Source organism: Truncatella angustata (genome assembly GCF_020726525.1).
Source record: "Truncatella angustata strain MPI-SDFR-AT-0073 chromosome Unknown BKA67scaffold_6, whole genome shotgun sequence".
Taxonomy (NCBI): Eukaryota; Fungi; Ascomycota; class Sordariomycetes; order Amphisphaeriales; family Sporocadaceae; genus Truncatella; species Truncatella angustata.
In genome coordinates, this window is record NW_025763386.1 from 2,043,805 (window position 1) to 2,065,619 (window position 21,815).

At 48.1% G+C, this 21,815-nt stretch overlaps 4 protein-coding genes across 4 annotated transcripts; 2 read left to right on the top strand and 2 right to left on the bottom strand.

Annotated features, from left to right (window-relative positions):
* Positions 1-718: 718 nt before the first annotated feature.
* Positions 719-3,807, bottom strand: BKA67DRAFT_521623 (PAS domain-containing protein; the record flags this gene model as incomplete). Its single annotated transcript, XM_046098293.1, has 3 exons — positions 719-1,036; positions 1,081-2,910; positions 2,998-3,807. 3 exons carry the CDS (start codon positions 3,805-3,807, stop codon positions 719-721), a joined length of 2,958 nt encoding a protein of 985 aa, XP_045956373.1.
* A 1,675-nt stretch (positions 3,808-5,482) lies between these two features.
* Positions 5,483-9,264, bottom strand: BKA67DRAFT_520421 (armadillo-type protein; the record flags this gene model as incomplete). The annotated part of the gene is made up of 6 exons (XM_046098179.1): positions 5,483-5,693; positions 5,775-7,846; positions 7,928-8,359; positions 8,487-8,662; positions 8,758-8,977; positions 9,082-9,264. The coding sequence occupies 6 exons, from the start codon at positions 9,262-9,264 to the stop codon at positions 5,483-5,485; spliced, it is 3,294 nt and encodes a 1,097-aa protein (XP_045956374.1).
* A 2,105-nt stretch (positions 9,265-11,369) lies between these two features.
* Positions 11,370-13,063, top strand: BKA67DRAFT_521064 (uncharacterized protein; the record flags this gene model as incomplete). The annotated part of the gene is made up of 5 exons (XM_046098238.1): positions 11,370-11,726; positions 11,788-12,000; positions 12,066-12,319; positions 12,370-12,635; positions 12,690-13,063. The coding sequence occupies 5 exons, from the start codon at positions 11,370-11,372 to the stop codon at positions 13,061-13,063; spliced, it is 1,464 nt and encodes a 487-aa protein (XP_045956375.1).
* A 1,846-nt stretch (positions 13,064-14,909) lies between these two features.
* BKA67DRAFT_572990 (beta-galactosidase) lies at positions 14,910-17,983 on the top strand. Its single transcript, XM_046103321.1, has one exon. It carries the CDS (start codon positions 15,261-15,263, stop codon positions 17,895-17,897), a length of 2,637 nt encoding a protein of 878 aa, XP_045956376.1. The 5' UTR covers positions 14,910-15,260; the 3' UTR covers positions 17,898-17,983.
* The last annotated feature ends 3,832 nt before the right edge of the window (positions 17,984-21,815 follow it).

The following is a 21,815-nucleotide window of genomic DNA, read 5'->3' on the forward strand; positions in this document are numbered from 1 at the left end:
CACAAACTCGATAGATTACGCAGACGACCAGTCCCAGACCAGATCCCTAACAAATACACCCAGGCGAATAGTCATCAGACGGACAGGAGAAACAGACCAAAACAACAGCCAAGGTTAAATTACAGGCATAGAAAATTGGTTAGCCGTGGTACAGATGATGCTTAGTCACGTAGTAGATAACGGAGTACAAATATAAGGCCATTCGTATTTCGTGTACGTCGTATCGGCATGTCAGTAAGTACCTGAACCATGTAAGCACAACCCAAAATGTCAAGTGAAGCAAGACAATGACCGAGAGCGTGTGCTGCTAGATCCACCTACGCCCAATACCCTAATCGTTGGCGTCGTAGCTTTTCACGGTGCACAGTCAAAGCCGTCTCCGGAGCACTGTGTTTACGCTGCTCTAAAGATCAACCTTGTAATCTCCCATATCTTCCATGAGGTTGTGCAAAGCCGAGTCCATGAGAAGCAGAAACAGGACCCCCCTACGCCGCATGAATGCATTCTTCCTTCCCCGCAAGATCCCTATTGTTGGCGTGTCGTATCTTGTACACGCAACGACATCTCTACTGATATCGATGAACCTTAAATGATGAAACCTAAATGACCTCGAAATAAAGAGCAGACTGTGTGGTATCTCAAAATTAAATTGAACATGACCCTGGATAACGCGCATCGAATGTAGAGCCATAGCAAGTGAATATGTAGCAAGGGATTTTCAAGGCGCTTCTCGCTCTTCCCGGATAGGAGCCATCTGACCGCCTTCAGCGCCGCCTTCTAGAAGTGGCTGACTGAGTGGCGGCTTGGAAGGAGTCTTCAGTGCGGTGGGCGTGGTAACAGCGCTCGTGTTGGGACCCACGCTAGAGCTCAGGGACCTGTTCGCAGTGCCGGCTGAGTCAGTCTCGGAAGGCTTTTCACTGACCTCTCCCTGCGAGACCTCACGGGTGAGGGAAGACGTGTGCACGGGCGAGGCGGACTTCTTACTTGCCGTGTCGGCACCACCGCGAGAAGAGTTCCGCGGAGAGACCCTGCCCGTCTGATGAACGACGCATGATTAGCCTGACACGACAGTTGCACAACGTCGATGATGCTTACCTGCTTGGCCCACCTAAGACCACAACTGTTGCACAGATCTCTTTGACCACTCGGACCTCGTCGCCATTCAGGCGTATTGCGGGTATGACAATTAGCACAGTCACGAACAACGTTGCCGACACCTTTTCTGCGCTTCCGTTTCTTTTTATTCGATAGCAAGCCATGTAGCTCCTCGGCCAATACACGGTTGACCTTTTCCATCTGTCGCAGTTCGTACTGCCAACTCGTACACCTCGTCGTTTTGAGCTCATCGAATATGTTATCATCGGACGCAAGCGCAACATCTTGGGTGCCTGGCGGAATGTCACCGCCCCCAGCTGCCGATGTTACTCCCGTCTCCTTTGGTGAACCGTTGCTGCTTCCTGTAGAATTGCCTGCCAAAGACTTTGGGTCATATGTGTTGTTATTGGAAGGCCCCTGCTTGTTGAGAGTGGCGGTTGAAGCGATGGCCCGGGAGGATGCCTTCAATAGCTTAGTCTGAGCCAAGAGAAACGTAGGTTTCTGTCCCTCCGAAGCATCGCCGGGATAGAGGGTTGTGTGCGCCTGAAGAACTTGACCACGTCTGTTTTGGACTTCATGCTTGCAAGTGACGGTTTGGCCCCGCCTAGCCTTTTCTATAGTACGTCCGAACTCCGGTCGCGACTCCCTCCTCATCAATTCCTGAATGCTGGTCCCTATCAGTTGGTCTGGTTGAAGGTCAAGCAAGGACCGTATGTTGGAGGATACAAAGAGGAACATGCCCGAGGTTGAAAGCTTGGTCCACATCTCGCTATCCCCAATGCCACCGTGTTTCTCAAGGTCGCGACGCTGTAGCGCAAATACAGGACGTTTTCGTCCGACAAGAATGATACATTTGCGGCCCTTGCCAGCCTCGACAAATAGCGAGCCGTGGCTTTCGAACCAAGTGTAACCGCTTTGCTTTCGTCTAATACGGAACACTATGTTGACGGAAGATCCATTTGTAGTGTCCTTGAGCTCACGCGTAACTGGAACAATGTCGGAAGGGTGACAAATGGTGGATATCGAGTTACCAACTAGCTCAGTCGAGTCGTATTCAAGAAGACGCTTGCATGACGGGGACAGGTAGAGGAATAGACCCTTCAGCGAGAGAACATGCACGACATCGTCGGCATTCTCTAGCAGCATCTTATCCCACGACTGCCTGTGCCAATCTGAAACGACACCTTTAGGGTTGAACTGTTGCAGCAGTGTTGATACGTCGTCAACCCCGAGAGTTTGACCGGTTTCTGGCTCCCACTGGGCAGTGGCTGGGGGCGTCCAGATGTACTGTCCGATGTCATTGTGTTTGTAGCTGACCTGCAGAGAACCCTGCCCTTGGGATGACGTGATGGCATCTGGGCACTCCACGAGATCGATTTGAAACCCAACAATATATCGTATCTCGGACGTATCCCAGGGTATCGGGATCATGGTCAAGAGATTTAGGAATGGCTTCCCACCTTTTCTGTAGTTGATGAGGCTCTGCTGTACCTCCTTACCCTCGGCAATCTTCTGTTTGAGATTATAGACAGCGCCGTTGTCAACAAATTCACGCTTGGTGCCGGCCTCGACCTTGGCATCAGGGGCCTGGAGGAAACGGCAGTTTTGGCCAATGATTTCATGACGACTATACCCGGTCAGGTTCTGGAAATTGTCCGACACATAAATAATGGGACAGTCATTCATGGTCACATCGCAGACGACGAAAGCACATGACATGTCCACCGCACCGAGGTTGACCTGGGCATTCTTGCGCGTCGCGACAAGCCAGAGGGCTCTGAGCATGTCGAAGCCACTTTTGGAGTAGATGGTCTTCTGATCCTTTGGCGCGGATGAGGGAGCCTGACCGGGATTGGGGCTGAGGGCACTCATGGGTGGAGGCTGCATCTGTATCTGGGCGACATTGATACCGTTCGGGTTGGAGGTTGGCGGCATGGGGGATTGATAGTCGGGGGGGATGGCCTTGGTGCTAGGCATGGAAAAGATGCGGGGCTGAGGGTTTGCGGAGGGGTTTGTGTGTGAATTGCCAGGGCTGGGAATAGGATTTGAGCCCGGCTGGGTCTGCTCTGGCTGGGTCGAAGGGATGAATGGTTGAGATGTGGCCATCATAGTTGTCGAGTCAGATCCGTCCAGGAGCATCCCCGAGGCAGCAGGGTTGGGCATGTTGCTCATCTGGTTGGCGGCGGTATCCAGATCCATGGCAAGCTCGCTCGCCATAGGGTCCATAGAGGCCTGGGAATAGGCGGTAGGCATACCTGATTGATAGAGGTTCATGGCCGAGGAAACGGCGGCCATCTGTCCCATGTTCATGTTCTGAAGTGCAATCATGTTTCCCATCATTTCCGGTGTGATGTTGGCGGAAAAGTCATGGGCAAGCATACTGCGAGGCGAGAAGTTTCCAGAAGTACCGGGCATGGTCATGTTGTGGTTCATATTGGGGAAGGCACCGGACATGCCGTCAACAGGAGAGCCCATCATGCCGAACTGATGATCACCATAGGCGTCGTTGGCGTGGTTTATGACACCGTTCATGCCGTTGCCGCCAAAGTCCATCATGGAGAGGTGGCGATTGGCCTCGGAGGGAGACATCTGGGCGGCGTAGGGCTGGTGTGGCAGGCTCCTCCTCCGATTCTGTATGGTGTGATGATTGTCTCGAATGATGTCGTCGAGGCTGTCGGCTCCTACGAGGGAGGCATCGGGGTTGGCAGACATGTGCTGGGAGATTGGCATTTGGTGCATGCCAGAACTAGAGTTTGAGGTAGCACGTCTTTGATTGCGTTGTCGAGCATGTCGACGCTGCAGGTCCTCCGGAGAGAGCTGGAAAGCGGAAGAGTTGTCCATGGCGGCCGCGAATACAGATACATGTGGTGTTGGCTTTCTTCTCTTTCTCTCTCCTTCTCTCCTTCTTTCTTTCTTTCTTTGTTCCCTCTCTCTCTCTCTCACTATCACCCTCTCTTTTCCCCGTGCTGTAATATACTACGCGAATGGCATGCAGTTTGATTTGATTGGTGGCATCTGCGACCTTGACCCAAGATACAAGGAAAGTATTGGCATGGGAAGAGGTTTTTTTTTTATCCGGCTTGAGCTCGACACAGGGCGGGCTACAACTTCATCTCGTAATCTCCTCCGAGGCCTTCCAAGTCGGAGGTTGCAAGCCCTGACTCGAACGTGTACCGCGACCAGAAGTTGGCGCTACCTCAAGTAGTACTGGTAGATGGTTTTCGTTGTCCGCTATATGTCGTCGGTACCCGATTCGAAGACGCACAGCGATAGAGGAGGGAATTTGTAGTTTGGAACAATGCCTGTTTATGGCAGGCTGTAGCGGTGAATGCAGATGAACATGTAAATCGCGCGCTCCTGGATGCCGTATACTAGTGTACCGTTATGGCATCGAGAGGCCCTGTGGGACGAGAGGAGAGGCGATGACTGTCAACCGGATGGTCAACATGGACGACGCGAGGTTTGATGACAGTACGAGGGTTACCAGTGAGCAAATGTGATCTGTGGCATAAGATGCAAGGACTTGAGGGATTCGCAGAGCATAGGAGTAGGTTGAACGTTTCGATCTGAATACTTGAAGGGCTGGTTCGTTTTGGTAGGTAGCTGCAGGAGAGAGCCCGACAGCAGCCAATGAGCCCAGTGTAATCCGTAGTGGCAATCTGCGGTAAGTCGACTCAGTGATCGAGTAGCAGGTGGATGGTCGGGGCTTGAGCTGACTTCAGGTTCAGGCTTGGTCAGGGTGAAAAAAACAGCGGGGATGCGGGATGTGGCGCCCGGCGCTGCGATTGGCGATTATGTACATTACGTGCTGCAAGCTGTGACTTTTCATGTCGTCTACGTGGTTATGATTGCCTCGTATAATTATGTACATGTGCATACATCGCAAACGCATATACCGTTACTGGCCAGCAACTTCCTTCGAGTAAAGCCCTTGAGCACACGTCGGTGTTTCCAAGTACATCCATCACATCAGCACTCACCGGCCGTCCCGCCCCGCCCGCCTTACGCAAGTTACGCTGCATACCTACCTCAATTACACGTAGCCCCACGTCGTATCTACTCCAAGCACCCAACAAGCAAATCAGATCAAATCCTTGTAACTAGTAATGAATATATTTTGGTATCATCAAAGAGTTCTCATCTCTGTCATTCCTGCCTCGGCTGCCCTCGAGTGGCGCGCCTTGTTTCTCGCCCGTCATTGCATCTGCCTCGAATGTCGAATGTGCACTCTTCACACGCCGCTCTATTTGGAATTTCTTTTTTCTTCTTCTTCTCCTCTCCTTCCCAACTCGACATCGCTTTCATCGGATAGTCTTTCTTCTAGCATATAGCAAGATTTCTCCGTTTCTTTTCACCCTCGTTCGTTCAATCACCACCCTCCTCCAGTTCAGGAAAAGTAGCGCAAGATGGTCTGTTGCGCTTCGGGCGAAAATTGTTGTAGCAACGACTGGGCGTTAACTCCAGATGATTGCATCAACGCCTTGGTGGCCTGTACAACTCTCTGTGCCACCTCTCCAGAGCCGAGCATGTCGGCCTCCAGTGCTTGCGCTACGTACACAAACATCTTGTCGGCTTGACCCATAACCGCCGGGTTTTGTCTATTTGTCACGTGTCAGTACGTCACACAGTCCACGGCGTCTGAAACAAACTCTCAACATGGGAAGGGGGGGTGGACTCACTGGCTGATCAATGTTGCGAGGTATCCATACGCAAATGGCGCTGCCTCCTCATCGTTGGTAACGGGCAAGGTATTCACCCACTGTGCCACGACAGCCTGTGGGTCTTGCACACTGGCATTGTTAAAATGGAGAATCTTGGCAATGGCAGCACAGGCATTCTCCGTTGCGTAAACGGCATCATCACCGCGCGCATCGGGCACCTGTGTTATCTGGAACAAATAAGGTATAGAGCCGTAGAGAAACTGTGACCACGATGGACCTCCACGGTGGGCCGCCACACCGATGCCATAAGCCGCTGCTTGACGGATCGCTGCGGACGGGTCCTTGCAGCCATCAACTAGGGGCTTCTGAATGTAGTTGGCATAGCGAATGCTCTCCTGCCCGCAGTACTCCACAACATCATCCATGATGCACAGGCCCCACTGCCGTTGTGTAGGGTCCGACGAGTTGAGGAAGGTCTCGTATGTGGTCATGAGACGTTCCCATGAGGGAAGGAATGCGGCACCGTGGTTTTTGAAGATGGCGTGGAAGGCTTTGTTCATATCGGACAAGAGCGTCTGGTCATCCTCGATGGCTAACAGCAGCTCCTCGGCCTCGTCCTCGACATCCTCGGCCGTTACGCCTTCCCTGTCTTGCTCTCGTTGTGCGACACGGTCTCTGTAATCCTCGATGGCGGACAAAACACTGTCGATAAACTTGCCCATGTGCTGCAACGACATGCAGTCCTTGCCGACCACTTCGACAGACTCGTAAAAGCATTGATACATTTCAGCCAAAGCGTCGATCGCCGGCTCGGCCGTGAGAACCTCGAGCAGCTTGTCTACAGTAGCCAACCACAACTCACGCAGTTCATTCGAGGTAGGTCCAAAGGCCTTTTTATAAGAGCTGAGCAGTTGCGGCACCAGCTTGGCCGAGATGAATCGGACAGGATCGTGGAAGAAAAACGCAAGTCCCGGCAAGGCGATCTTCTCCATGGTGTCCTTGACGTAAGGCGCAAAAGCTGCCTCGAGGGTCTGTGCGTAAACAACGAGGAGCTCGATAGCCATATGCTTGTCGTCCATCGTGCTCGTCTTGATGCCGATCATCTTGCCCTTCAATGGCACCAACTCCCATCCATCCTCTTGCTGGATCTGCTCGACCTGCTCGTCGTCATCGAGGAGCTGAATGTCGGCCTTAGCACTGGCCAGTTCTACCAGGGGGGGCATGACGTTAGGCAGGAATGGGAGGAAATCACTTCCCATGACACGACACATTCGGCCCCAGCAATGCATGAGATACTGGCTTTGCGGGTCGTCGGGATCAGTGATGCTAGACTGAATAGAGGCGAGCAGCTGCACGAGGTTCATGGCGTCATTACCAAGGCGCTCTTTGCCGACAGCTAGGGCGATAAGAGTGGCACACTCCATTGCCTTGGCACGCAACAGACGGAACTCCTTGTCGTTCTCCCGTTGTAAAACACCCATCAAAAGCGGCATAAGTGTATCGTAGTACTTTGAAAAGGCGGCCTCGGCAGCATCGGCAATGGTGGCAATGGTCGACAAAGCTTGCTCTTGCACGAAGCGCTTGTCGTTCTGCAGGAGTTGGAAAAGATGAGAAAGCAATTCGTCCAAGTAGGGCACAAGAATGTTTTTCTCGGCCTCCTCGCAAAAGTTGACAAGAGCGGCGGCAGCATGAGCCTTGACACGAGGCTCTGGTGACGTGAGAACAGGAATGATGGCTTTGAGAACGGTGTCGTAGTGTTCCTTCTGCATAGTAGGAGCGAAATCGGTGCTCATCTGGCCAAGGGCTTGACAACCCGCCCAGCGAACTCGCGGATGAGCGTCCTTGAGGGCGGGAACAACGAGGTTGAGGACCTGACTGAGCTCCTTGACCATGAGATCACGGCAGCCTTCGGAGATGGCAGAAATGGCCATCAGAGCAGCATGACGATCCTTCCAGGCCATCGAAGTCATCATTCTAGGAAGCCAGTTGAACGTGGGGGCCAAGATGGTCTCGCCACCGAGCTTGTTTGCCAGTCTGTCCATGCACTGTTCTCCAGCAACATGGTTGAAGTCGCTCTCCTCCGAGTCGGGCTAGACATGGGGTCAGTTCTGGAGACCTCTCGGGCTGGGATTGTCTTGGAGGGATAATTCTTCAGAATGGGGGAAACCTACGTCTTCGGATGCGAGCCACTCTGCAGCATCGTCGTCGTCTTCTCCAAGGTCAGTCATGAGACTCAAACACTGAGTTATCATGTCGTTGGTGTAAGATGGGTCCTTGCGGCACATTGACGGCGCGTAATCGGCGAAGGTTGCCATGAGCTCTAATGCATTTTGGCGTGCGATGTCAGACAGCTCCTTGTCTTGAATGACGCCGACGCTGAACATGACGAGATTGTGGAAAAGAGGCTTGAACATCTTGGGGCAAGTCTCGGCAAGGTCTATAAGGGCGATGAGAGCCTTGCTGAGGTCCTCGGAGTCTTGAGAATCCTTGATAGGGGGCAGGATGTTGAGAACATCGGGCAGCAAGCCGAAGTACTTCGGTTGTGCCTTTTTGCTCAGGTTGCGGAAGAAGGAGGCAAAGGCCTCCATGGCGGCCAATCGTACCTGTCAGTTTGTCACAAGTCAGTCCAGGTCGCTGCATTTGCGGGAAGTGCATGTAGAGCAGAGTAGATAAGTGTAGAGTAGGACGGAGTAGAGTAGAGTAGAGTATAGTTCGGGCATGGATGCTTACTCCGACAGCATCGTCCTTGAAACCTCTCCCGAAGGCTTCCAAGACAGCGCCTTCGTGCTGCTTCTCTATTATGCCCGGGGTGGTGGTGAAGACACGGTAAGCGGTCTCACGCTTGCCAGCGTCGGGAGACAAGCTCAGCTGGAAAAGGACACCGAGAATCTCTGGCCAGCTATCATCTGCGCGGAAGTTTGCATCAATATCTCGTTCTGGGATTTTTGGGTGTCTTTTGGAGTCTCGTTTGAAGACAGGCGGGGAATCGGGACACACTGACTGTTTTCGGAATATTGCCTGGCGACATCCGCGACGGCATCGCTGATCTTGTTGCGTACAGTACGGTCGGACTCATTGGCCAGGGCCTCGAGGAGTTTCTGGCGGATAGCGGTGGCATGGTCAGGGACCAAAGAGATGAACATCTCGACGGTGTCACCCTTATCATTCTTGCGGCTCTTGGAGGATATCCTTCGGAAGATGACGGCGGCGAAAGAGCGTATCTGCTTTGTGTAAGTTGTGATCTACCGTGATTTTGACGGTTTGTGAGGCAAATGGAAGGTTTGAATTCTTTAGAGCAAGTGTTAGAGAGAGATTGTGAACATACCGGAGCGTCCGTGGAGCCTGCTACCTGCTCGGCCAGTCCCATCAAGAGGACCTCGGGGCGCGAGGCAGTCCAGTTGTTTTGGAGGTGATCTTCGGCTTGGGAGCGGGTTGTGTTGTCGGGGGACTGCAGGGCCTGCAGGAGCTGGGTCAGCTCGGCATGGACCGCAGGCGGTAGCATGGACATTTTGACGGCGATTTGTTCGGATCGGGGTGCCCTTCGCGATCAAGACGTTGCTTCTGCCCGGTGTGGTCCTGGTCCTCGTCCTGGTCCTAAAGCTCTGCTGTGAACTACCGTGGTACTGGTAAAGTGAGGCAGTCCTATACTGTGTACGGTGTAGTGGGTGGAAGGTTTCGAGGGGTTGTGATGGAGTCGGTGGTAGGGTCCCTCTCTAGCGTTGGTTGCGTAGGTACCCAAGCAAAAAGCACCAAGGGAGGGGAGGGGAGGGGCTCCAAAAAAAAAAACAAAGTCCAGTCTGGGGAGACGAGACGCGCGAGAGCGGTGCGGTGCGGTGGTTTCTCTGCAGTGTGTAGAGAAGAAGTGTCGTCGCAAAAGCAGCCTCTGGTGAAGAGGATAGGCGCTTTGCGATTCAAGGAGAAACCAGAACGCCGGGCGAGTAACGAGGAAATACTACTTCAAGGTAGGAATAAGAATAATAATAAAAAAATTTATTAAGAAAAAATTATGGCGGAGAATGGGTCGTTGACAGACGCGGTGGGCGTTTCCTGGGTTGGCTCAACGCTCAGCTGGAGCTGCATGTAGTGCATGTAGTGCGTGTTGGTGTGTGTGGTGTGTACAAGTAATAATATGTACTTTGAGTTAGGTGGTATAAATGTGTTAGGTTAGGTAGTGTGGGTGTCCATGTTTTGAAAGGTGGGGCAGGGCAGCTTTGAGGTCACAAGTCACAGGCTACAGTGTCACAGGTCACCTGTTTTAGCGTGTACTGTGCAGAGATATCTAGGGTAGGTGTCCGTCTCTCTTTCCCCCCAAGACCCAAGCGATTCCCAGGTTATGCGTCGCGGTCAGTCTGATTTGATTCCATGTCAAGAAACACGTATCTGTCTTTCTTTTTCTTTCTGGTTCGCTTTGTTATCATGTGTCTCATAATAGCCTTTACTTGTAACCTCGTTGCAGAAACGCCGCCCCAATAATCATGTGTTCCACCATGAAACATGACTTGGTCTCTGAGGTTGATCATGCATACGGATCCGTACATAAACCCTGGCTTATTATGGTCGGGTCCCAATCACGTCTAGTGCTATTCATTTTCTTCCATGTTGTCTATATCAGTATCAACTTTGGCCTCGAGTGGGCAGCATCCGAGCTGTCTGACAATACAAGACCGCCCAATATCATTATTCTCTCTTGGTCCTAAGCCCATACCTACGCATGTGTGCTGTGTCCATTTGTTCAACTCATTGCCAATAACATGCCAAACTCTCAGCCATCCACGTTTGTGTGTCTGCCTGCCCAGGTACGACTCTACCAGTGTAGTGTCACACCGTGCATGTGGCCATGGGCTATGAAGTAACGACGACCCCTGTGAGGTAAACAATGAGAGAATACGGAGTACATAGACAGATTACCCCTCCAAGATGTGGCTGATGGCGGGGGTATTGCAAGAGCCGATAACAGCGGCTACCTAAGCCTAAGCTTAAGCCTAGACGTAAGCCTATGACGGCACGAAACCTGACCAAAAGTATGGAGGGGAGGGGAGGACCTCTCGGACCGCGACGCGTTATTGTACTCTACCGACTTGATCCAAATCATTGGCTCACGGTGCGTATTGAGCTTCATCCGTCAACCTCGCTCGCTCAGGCGCGATTCAATCTTATCATTTCCTTCGCAATCATGGCCGTTATGCAATCGTACATTACCACTATCAACCCCGCCTCTCAGTCGCTTCATTGAGCTGGTGAGACAGGCAGTAGCTTCCAGGATTGCCCCATTGAACTCATATAAAGTCATCCAAACTTGGACTGCGGACACACGGTAACGGGCGAACCCTCCGCTTCCATCTCAAGTCAAGTGTAATAGCAAAAGCTACATTCCAAGGATTCAACTGAGGGTCTGCCTCAGACCGTCCCTACAAGTGCTGCGATTGAAGAAAGCTTGCGGGGAAGGGGAGAAATAAGCTAGGCTGGGTGACCTCCGGCTTCCTGCTTCTGCAATAAGCTGGTCTGCTTCAGTCCAGCATACTCAGTACAGTATATAGATACTCACATCAGCCCGCCAGCTTGTGTAAATTCATATAGTACCCTTTGGACTTTCATCATAGTTACCTGGCCACCATGGATGAATCCAAGGATCACGCGAGCTCGGCCATCGATAGCTCCAAGGAGGCAGCCGCCACATCGCCAGCCCCTCCATCGAGATCAAATTCTTCTTCGAGCATTCACAGGATACCCAGTCATCGACAGAGTTTCGCGGAGAATCTCAGAGGCCTTCCACCTTCCCCACGCAGCCAGCGACATCCCTCCCTCACACAGGCTGCCATCCAGGATTTACTCAACCATCCACCGACAACAAGGCCCCAAAACCCCCGCTTCGCCGGCAGGGACTGGCGCGATGTCCAAGTCGGCGAGCTCATCCCCAAGGATGACCTGAAATGGGTGGATATGGACACGAGCGTTGAGGACGCTACCATGGTCTGTACCCGGCCAACTTGTCTCTTTGACTCGACACCTTTGGGCTAACTTTCTTTTTCAGCTCCTGCTAAAGAACATGTCTAGCAATATCGTTCTCATTCGGGACGACGCTTCTCAGGATATTGCCGTGTCGACGTTCGATCATAACGACTTGAACGCCTATCTACTTGTAGTCGTTGGTTTGGCTCATCCAACAGACGACTTGGTCTCACTTTACGACTCCCTTGTCGGAAAGGCGCAGGCACATGAAAGCATTCCCTTGCGGGATATTCAGGTACGTTTTGCAACGTAACTTCTACGCCTTGTCTACCTTGTTGCTAATGTTGAAGCGCATAATAGCCCATCTGTCGGAAGGAGGCTTTAGTCACACTGCCTGGCGACGAAAATCTAGCCAAGGTAATCGAAATATTCGGCAGTGGCGTTCATCGACTTCTCGTAACCAATTCATCGGGTGATGTTGTGGGCGTGCTTAGCCAACTTAGACTTGTTGAGTTTTTCTGGAACGAAGGCATCAATTTCAGGGCCATTGATGAGCTATATCCCAGGCTTATGCGAGACCTCGGAATTGGTTCTCAGCAGATAATTGCCGTTAAGTAAGGCCGCTCTCAAATCTGTCGGCGTGCAGTGCTAAAAAGTTTCGCAGTGCCGATAACCCCTTGGCCGATGCTCTCAGTCTCATGAGCAACGAGGGCCTGTCGAGCGTCGCGGTTGTTGACAATGGCCGCAATGTTGTCGGCAATATCTCGACAGTAGATGTCAGACTTCTCACCAATGCCGCAAGTTTGCCTCTGTTACAGAGCACATGCATGCACTTCATTTCCGTTATATTGAATGAACGCGGCGTAGAGAAGGGCAAGGACTCATTTCCAGTCTTCTATGTAAACCCCTACTCAACGCTCGCACATACCGGTATGGTCGCTTGTAGTCTTCGGTCGTGTATGTCTCGCTGACGGTTATTCGCAGTCGCCAAACTGGTCGCAACCAGAAGTCACCGTATGTGGGTAGTTGAGTCTGCCTCGCCTTCGCCTTCGGCCCCTGCTACTCCACTCCTCGGCCCAACTGTTCTAGTGCCAAACTCAACATCCAGCTCTCAGTCCTCTCTGGCTACGGGAACACACTTCCCCTCGGTCCCAACGTCTACGATGGCGGGCGCGAATATCTCTGGGCGCTTGACCGGTGTCGTGACACTGACTGATATTTTGAACTTGTTCGCAAGAAACTCGGGATTACACCCGTCGGATCCCAGTGAGCAGCGAGCGCGCAGACGGCGGAGCTCGAGCAGCTCTTTACGACCATCTATGGAGGCTTCACGGTCTAGTATTGACCTGAGACGTTGAATGGCACACCGGCCATCGACCTGAATTTGGTTCAATTCGGCCCCCTAAGTTGACTGTCTGTCCATGGAATATCAGTTGTGTGTGTGTACTTGTGGTATGAAATCGCCGCACTAAACGTGGATTGTGAAGCGAAATGGACCTGGAAGCCATTATCCTGTATCGTCTGTGATACGCATGTGGATTTTGCTATATTCTACACAGGTCCATCGGAGCGAGCAGCGTCCTACATTGTAGTTTCTGGATCCTCATCATGCAGCCGGAAATGTATATTCTTCTTTCTACTTTGCCCCGTTTGTTTTCTCGTGGTTTCTGTAACCCTTCAAAGCATCCGGATGTTGTTGTGCCTTGACGACGAAATATAAGCTGCTAACTCACATGCGCACTTCACGCGGCCTTTGACCCAGACTTGCCCTCGATTTTCGGAGCAAAAGGTGTTGAGCCAACTATGTAAGAGTCGACGTCCAAACCTTGCACCTTCCTCCGGTCAATCACTCCACCACATCCCACTGGTATGGTCTTAAACTAGAAGGTCTAAATCATGTAGGCCCACCGTGTTGCTTTCCCTTCTCCGCAAGCTAATATGAAGCTATCAAAACTGACTCCCAAGCTCGTCGAAAGGCATAAAACCGAGGCACCCACCTAGTTGAAGTCCTGTCATTTAGACATATGCCAATCTAATCTCCCAATGCAATTCTTACCTCCAAGTCAGGTGAATAAAAATAGCTCCTTGGCATATTTCTAGACCATGGACGACGACTTGATCATAGAATAACGAGAATAACCCGTTTACATAACAAAACCCGCATGAGTTCTGGGGGAATGTGATCTTTATTCCTCAGTCGACAAAAGTCCATGCATTAAAGTTTCTGGTCAGGAAGAAACGTTGGAGCAAACGGCCATCTGACAAGTCAACATTGGCTGAACCAGCCATTGTCTGTGGTGCGGCTGGTCGTAGGTATTGGAGGCCGTATCCGTGGTGGCTGAGAGGAAAATCAGTGTTGACCGTCTTGGGGTCCGATGTAGTGACAACATCAGCTTGAAATACGTTGACTTGAAGGTGCGGGGAGGAATACCCCCCATGAACGGGGAATGGTTTTCGGTATATGACCTAGTACAACTTCAAACCTTTCGTTCCACTGCGACAGGTACATAGATCGCAACTTGCATATATTTGTGCCGGTCTTAATGATTACTGAATGAGTTATTGTTGAACGGGCTACCATAAATTGGTGTATATGAATCGCTAGACTGCGACTTATAGGACAGTACGAAACTAGGACAGGCAAAAGCAAAATTCTCCCCTGCTGTCCTCATCTGCTCGAAATTATATCTTGTAAATTCACATGCAGCCACAGATTGGTTTGATCGGGGGTATCAATCGCATTTACGTGCGGACTATGGGCGATGGCTTCCTAGACGAGGAAACCGGCTCGTGCTTAATAAGGTAAAGCCTACGATCCAACGATATTTTGAAAATGATATTACTGAGAGGCACTATGCATCACATCCGGGAACATATATTGCAGAGTTAACGGTTTCCCGACCAGTCCATCTTTCATCCGGCGTCCTTTCGCCGAGGGCTATGATACAGTAGACTCTAATGAAAGGGATCCCCTGGCATAGAGATGTTATAAATACTAGCTAGATTCATCAATAATTTACACTTGTGTGACACGGCAGATATGATCTATTGCATCAAAGTCCAAAGTTGATTAGGTGACCTACAAATCCGTAACCATAGTTTGAGTTCATGGGCTGAAAGGAGTAAAGAGGAAAGGGGTCTGTGGGGAAGCGCGCGGTCCGAAATGGTCCGAGGTAATGTGCTACGTTACAACTGGTAGCGGCAAACATGTGGTCATATAAGCCGAAACATCGGATCAACTCCTAGACGTAGGCTTGGATGATGTAACGTCGAAAGTACTGTATATCTCAAGCGGGGTCTGAAATTCAGCTCTCGGCGCCGACAGGCGCGCTTCAATGCTGCCAAGCCCTGGTCAACGATGCAGTTCTGTTCTCCTCACCGGCAATTATTATATCTTGCTGGGTCACATCCAGCACATGTGGTAGTCATCTTAACAGGTCGGGGCAATGTGAGCCGGCAAGCGAAGATCAAGATAAATAGAGCATACATTCAAGAGGTCCTGGACATGAATTTGTTTCTAATCACCAGCCCTTCGCTAGGACATCAATAACGACAATGCTAGGCATGTTTTGTATTGTAGAAAAGAACTGGGGGCTTATGATCCTAGGTATCTTATTTCAATTGGCAAATACGCACTCAGCAACGGCTCATTCCATCTCTCGAGGAGTGTCGTCCTCGGTTCGTGAGCGCATAAGCTTGAATGGCGGCTGGAGATTTACACGTTTCACGTCGAACCCGGACTCTCTGTCCTACAACGAGACATTGAAACCATGGGTGCTACCATCGGCCAACGACTATATTCTCAATGGCACCAAGCATCAACGCCCGAATGGGACCGCCCCTGGCTACAATTTAGAGTTTACACAATTATCCTTTGATGATAGTTCGTGGGAAGCAGTCACGTTACCACATGACTGGGCAATCAAAGGACCCTTCAATGCACCTGGCATCAGTGGCGGTATGGGACGCCTCCCGTCTAATGGCGTTGGATGGTATCGCCGTAGCTTGAGCTTCGCATCGAGTGACGTCGGCAAGTCAATTTTCCTAGACATCGATGGTGCCATGTCGTACTCGGCTGTCTGGCTAAACGGCGATCTTGTCGGCGGTTGGCCGTACGGATATGCTTCATTCCGGTTAGACCTGACACCATACATTAAGGTAAATGACGATAATTTGCTTGCTATTCGTCTCGATAACGCCCTGGATTCGTCACGATGGTACCCTGGAGCTGGAATCTACCGCAACACCTGGCTTGTCAAGGTTGATCCAGTACACATAGAGAACTTTGGTACGCGGATCGTTTTCCCATCTGTATCGGCGGAAGAAGCAACAGTCAAACTTGTCGTGGCTGTCGAGAACAAGGGAACATCAGATCAAGCTGTAACGGTGGAAACAGTAATCAGTCCTAAGGGGACTGATGATATGGTAGCTAAAATCCCAGGGGCGCTGGTGAATGTGATGGCTGGGTCGAGGCAATCAATCAGTGGCTCGGTCACCATTCCCGAACCATTGCTATGGGGCCCACCCCCAACACAAAAGCCAAATCTGTATGTGGCTGTGACGTCTATATCTACAAGCAACGGTTCGGTCGTTGATAAGTATGAGACAATATTCGGCATCCGCTCAGTGACTTATGATGCCAATCGAGGTATCCTTATCAACGGCGAAGAGGTACGTATCAGAGGAACTGATAACCATCACGATCTTGGTAGCCTGGGAGCCGCATTCAATTACAGAGCTGCGCAGCGGCAACTCGAGTTGTTGCAAGAAATGGGTGGGAACGCACTCCGCATGTCGCATAACCCACCGGCTCCTGAGTTACTCAACTTGGCTGACAGTATGGGCTTCTTGGTTATGAACGAAGCCTTTGATGTGTGGAACGATGAAAAGGTGACCAATGATTACCATTTACTGTTCGCTGATTGGCACGAGCCAGATCTCCGATCGTTTATTCGTCGGGATTTTAACCATCCTTCCGTAATCGCCTGGAGCATCGGCAATGAGATTCCCGAACAGAGAACTGACGCTGGCGCGGCGACTGGCCGAGTGCTGTACAATATCGCCCATGAGGAGGACCCCACGCGACCGGTGACATCGGCTTTGAACAACGGCCAACCAGGCGATGGACTAGCGGACCTCCTAGATGTTGAAAGCCTTAACTATCAGGGCGAGGGACGAGGAAATTCGTGGATTGGCACTTTCCCTGATTTCCATAACAGATATCCGGAAAAGCTGATCTGGACAAGCGAGAGTGCATCCACTCTAAGCACTCGCGGCACTTACATCTTTCCCGTTGTTAGCAATATGAGCCAGGTTGTTGGCGATGGACTTGGAGATGGTGGCAACTCCAGCTCACTACAGGTCAGCTCTTATGAGCTATACGCACCATCATGGGCTTCTTCCCCAGACAAGGTGTTCAAGCAACAGGACCTTCACCCTTATGTCGCAGGGGAGTTTGTGTGGACTGGCTGGGATTACCTTGGTGAGCCCACGCCGTATGATGACTTTGAGGCAGCACGGAGCTCTTATTTCGGTATTATCGACTTGGCTGGATTCAAGAAGGACCGTTTCTACCTATACCAGTCGCGCTGGCGACCTGACTTGCCCATTGCCCATATTTTGCCACACTGGAGTTGGCCAGATCGTGTGGGTCAATTGACGCCTGTCCACGTTTTCTCGTCTGGTGATGAAGCGGAACTTTTTGTGAATGGAAGATCAGCTGGCAGAATCCTCAAGGAGCCGTTTACCTACCGTTTTCGCTGGGACAATGTCACATATTCACCAGGGGATCTCCATGTCGTGGCATATAAGAATGGCTTGAAGTGGGCCGAGGCAAGCAAGAAGACGGTTGGCGCCGCTGCAGCTCTAAACATTACAGCAGACCGGGCAATAATTTCAGCTGATGGGTATGACTTGTCCTTTGTGACGGTAGCTATCGTCGATGCTGCTGGAGATATCGTACCACAAGCGAGCAACAATATTACTTTCTCAGTATCAGGGCCAGGGGACATTATATCCACTGATAACGGTGACCCGACCGATTTAACACCGTTTTCGTCATTAACACGGAAGGCGTTTAATGGTTTAGCCCTCGCTGTGATTCGAACAAGGTTTGAAAAACAGGGAAATATTACGATATCGGCTGTTACAAATGGGTCATTTTATACAGATATAAACTTATTAAGTATTTAAAAACTAATGTAAATTAAATTCTTTATTATTTAATAAAGAATTTATATTTAAAATTTTAATGTTATATATATAAACATAAAGATAACATGATTAAATTTTATAATATATAAAAGAAAATTAAATAAAGATATTTATAAATATAATTATTAAAGTATTAATTATATTTATATATAAAACAAATGTTTAAATTCGGTATTAAAGTAATAATTATTTATATAAATTAAAATATATAGTTTTTGTTATATTTAGTTGTTCTTTTATTAATACTTTTTTAACTATTTAAACTATTATCAAGTTTTAATAATTTTAATATATAACTTTAAAGCTTTAAAACTTATTTAGTTTTAAGCGTTTATTAATAATATTAAAAGTTATTAAGCTTCGAATTATTAACGTTATTATTTATATAAATATTTATAAATAATCTATAAGAATAAACAGGAAAATTCAAAAATAAGACGTATATAATTTATTTTATTTTATTATTTAATATTGTTTAATAATCTTATGTTTTAAAAGGGAAGGAAGTTATTTTAATATATTATTAAACTTCTTCGATAATAACTTACGAAAATACGTTAAAGCTTATACGATTAATATATGTTAGGCTAGACTAATACATGGCTGGCCTTAAGCCAGCCATGGTATAAGCGTAAAGTTAGCCATAACTTTGGCTAGGCTAATGTTATAAATAAGTCATTAAACATACTTTATATAACGTTGGCTATACTAACATGCCTAACAATATATTTAATAAATAATGATTTTATAATAAACTTTTATTTTTTATTATTAATTATAGTTTATTATTTAATTTACTTAATAAGGATTTTATAAAAGGAAATTCTCTTTAATAATTCATATTTAAATAAATTTAATATAATTACTTTGTATTTAAATATAATATATTATTATATAAATTAATTAGATTTAAATAAATAAAATAAAATTAAAAATATTAATATTTATTAAAAAATTACGAAAACAATTAAGTATTATTTAACTTAACGAAAATTTTCGAAAATTTATAAGTATTTATTTATGCTTTTTAACATTAAATACTTAATTTAAATAATAATACCCGATATAACGATTATAATAATAATATATAACATTATTTAAAACATAATGTTTGTTATTTTTCTTATATTTTAAATATATATATTAATAATAATAACGACTAGTAAGTAAGACTAATAAACTTTACGAGTTTATTTCTATTATTATTAAATAATAATAAAGATTTTAAAATATTAAAAGATTCGAAATTTAAGAATACATTATTATTTTATAAATTTTTAAGTCATTACCTTTTTAATAATATAAATAAAAATTTAATAAGCCGAGGTTAATAAGTGGTAGTATTAGCAAAGTATATATAAGAAACTCACGATTTATTATTAAAAAGGATTAAAGAACTTACTTATTATAAGGCTTAAATAAAAAGATTTAAAAAAAAACTTAAACCTTGAAATATATATAATATATATTATTAAATAACTAAATAATTTTAAAATATATATATTTATCTATACTTTATATAAAATATAATTAAACTTTTTATTAAAATATAAGGCAAAATTTGTTATATATTTATTTAATTTCTAAAGAATTAATTATAATTAATTGAGATTATTATATTTAAAATTAATGTATTATTATTAGGGTTAATATATTAGTTATAAGTTATAATTCATAAGTTTAATTATTATTATTATTAAATACGCCGTAGGACTCTAAGTCCCTCGGTACCTCTCCGAGTTAAACCGTACGGTAAACCTTGCCTTAAGGGCTGGACAAAACCCGTACGCTTCGTGTGCTTTACGCTCTAATAGCGTTTACGTTATAATGTCTATAATGCGACGTTGGTTTTCACCTAACCAACGTAACTACCCCTGAAAAGACTGGCTATCCCCGATATTAGATAGTCTCCCCGTTTATAATAGCCACTGAACTAGAACCTTTGACACTTTCGGAATCAACGTAGCCGCGGCGAGGTCGCGGCGTGTATCCAATCTTACCGGAGCTATAAAGCTCCTTAGGCGTGCTTGAGCCTCTTCTAATAATCCGCAATAAAGGAATACGTGTACGACTGTTTCAGGGGCTTCGCCGCAGCGGCAGAGGGGTGTATACGCTCCGAACGCGTCTATTCTAAATAAGAAGGCTGCGAGTCCAATCCGTTCCGACCGGATTTGGAAGATTATCGTGGCTTCTTTCCTCTTAAACTTCTCGTACTGTTTTAGACCGGTTCCAGGGGCTTCGTCGGCTAATGCTCTGCGTTGGCGATCATCTTGCGAAGCGTTATCGCTTTGTCTACGCTTTTGCTAGTGTCTAGAGAGAGCTTGTCTTATATCTGGTCCTTCGGCCCATCTTAGTGCTCGTTCGTACTTCTCGATCGGGTATGCTGCTGGGCGTAAGGGGAGCGGTAACGGCTTTCTTCGCCTGACCGGCCTTGCTTCTCGTAATATATGCGTCGCCTTTGCGCAAGCGGTACGTAATAGCTTATTAGTCTTTTTCTTACGAATCCGTAGTTCGAACTTCGTTGCCTAAGCGCTTAAATAAATGTCTAGCGGCGGGATCGCTGATTTAGCTTCAAGTATCCGCGTTAGTATAGCCTTATATACGCCGCAAATAGCGCGTAAGCACTCGTTTTGGGAGCTCGCTAGTGCTTTGACCGGGCCTACGGGTCTCTCGCTAATAGTGTACCACGTAGCCGCTCCGTATACAAGGGCTGTTCGTATCACTACTGTATATAATAGCCTTGCTCGTAGGAAGTCTATTCCCCACGCCATTCGTACGAGCTTCGTAAGGGCTAGCTTTTGTGTAGCGAACTTCGATTTTACTCTCTCTATATGGGCGTGCCAATTTAGTTTCCTATCGAACCAGACGCCAAGGAACCGTGCTGACACAACCGGCGTTATAGCTGCGTTTCCGAGGCGAACTCCTAACGTTAACGGGTCTCTGGCTCTTGTAAAGTGTATAAGCTCGCACTTTTCTGGCGCGAAGTCCATGCCGTGCCTAGTTGCCCATGCCTTACACGTCGTCCACGCTGCTTCTAAGTGTGTACAGGTTGTCTTTACATCGTGGCCGACGCTAAGTAGGTTCGTATCGTCGGCGAACCCTACTATAATTAGCGATGGGTAATTTGCTGCTAGCTCTTCGTATAAGGTAGAGATATAGAGTAAGAATAATATAGGTGATAGTGGGGAGCCTTGGGGGACGCCCGCGTTTAGTAAGAAGGGCGTGGACTCTTCGCCGTCGAAGCGTAGCCTAGCCGTCCTATCCTCTACGTAGCTCGTAACCCATGCCCGGACCCATTCCGGAAATCCCTTCTGGGCTAGGATCGCGATTAACCTGGTATGATTAACTGTATCGAACGCTCCTTTTATGTCTAGTTATAGTAGCGAGGCAATGCCTCCGCGCCGCCAAGTTATATGCGCTACGTCTTCGACGATACGTATAGCGAGTTCCGTAGAACGGCCCTTACGGTTGCCCATCTGGCCGTTAGGAAGGACGCCCCCTTTCTCGGCTGCTTCTGTGATTCTCCGGGCCATTACTCCTTCGATAACCTTCCCTATCGTACTAAGTAGCGCTATTGGTCGCCACCCGCTTGCCGTGCGTCTTTGGGCTGTTGTCTTGTTTGGTTTAGGGATAACTACTACTCTAGCGGTGCGAAAGCGCCGTGGGAAGTAGCTAATAGCGAGGCTTGTTGTAGTTATATCCGCTAGGATCTTATAGAGTGGTTCCCCGTAGCTCTTTAGTAGTCCTACCGGGATTAAGTCGTCTCCCGGGGCTTTCCATGACGCCATCTTTGATACGGTAATGCTGATATCTGTTATAGATACCTCTTGTTCTATATCGAGTACGTTGCTCGCTCGTGGCGGTGTTATAGCGAGGTCGTATAGGTCCGCGTACGGG

Excerpts from the sequence above, each read along its gene's own strand:
- BKA67DRAFT_572990 (XM_046103321.1), top strand. The coding sequence starts at position 15,261 with ATGCTAGGCATGTTTTGTATTGTAGAAAAGAACTGGGGGCTTATGATC.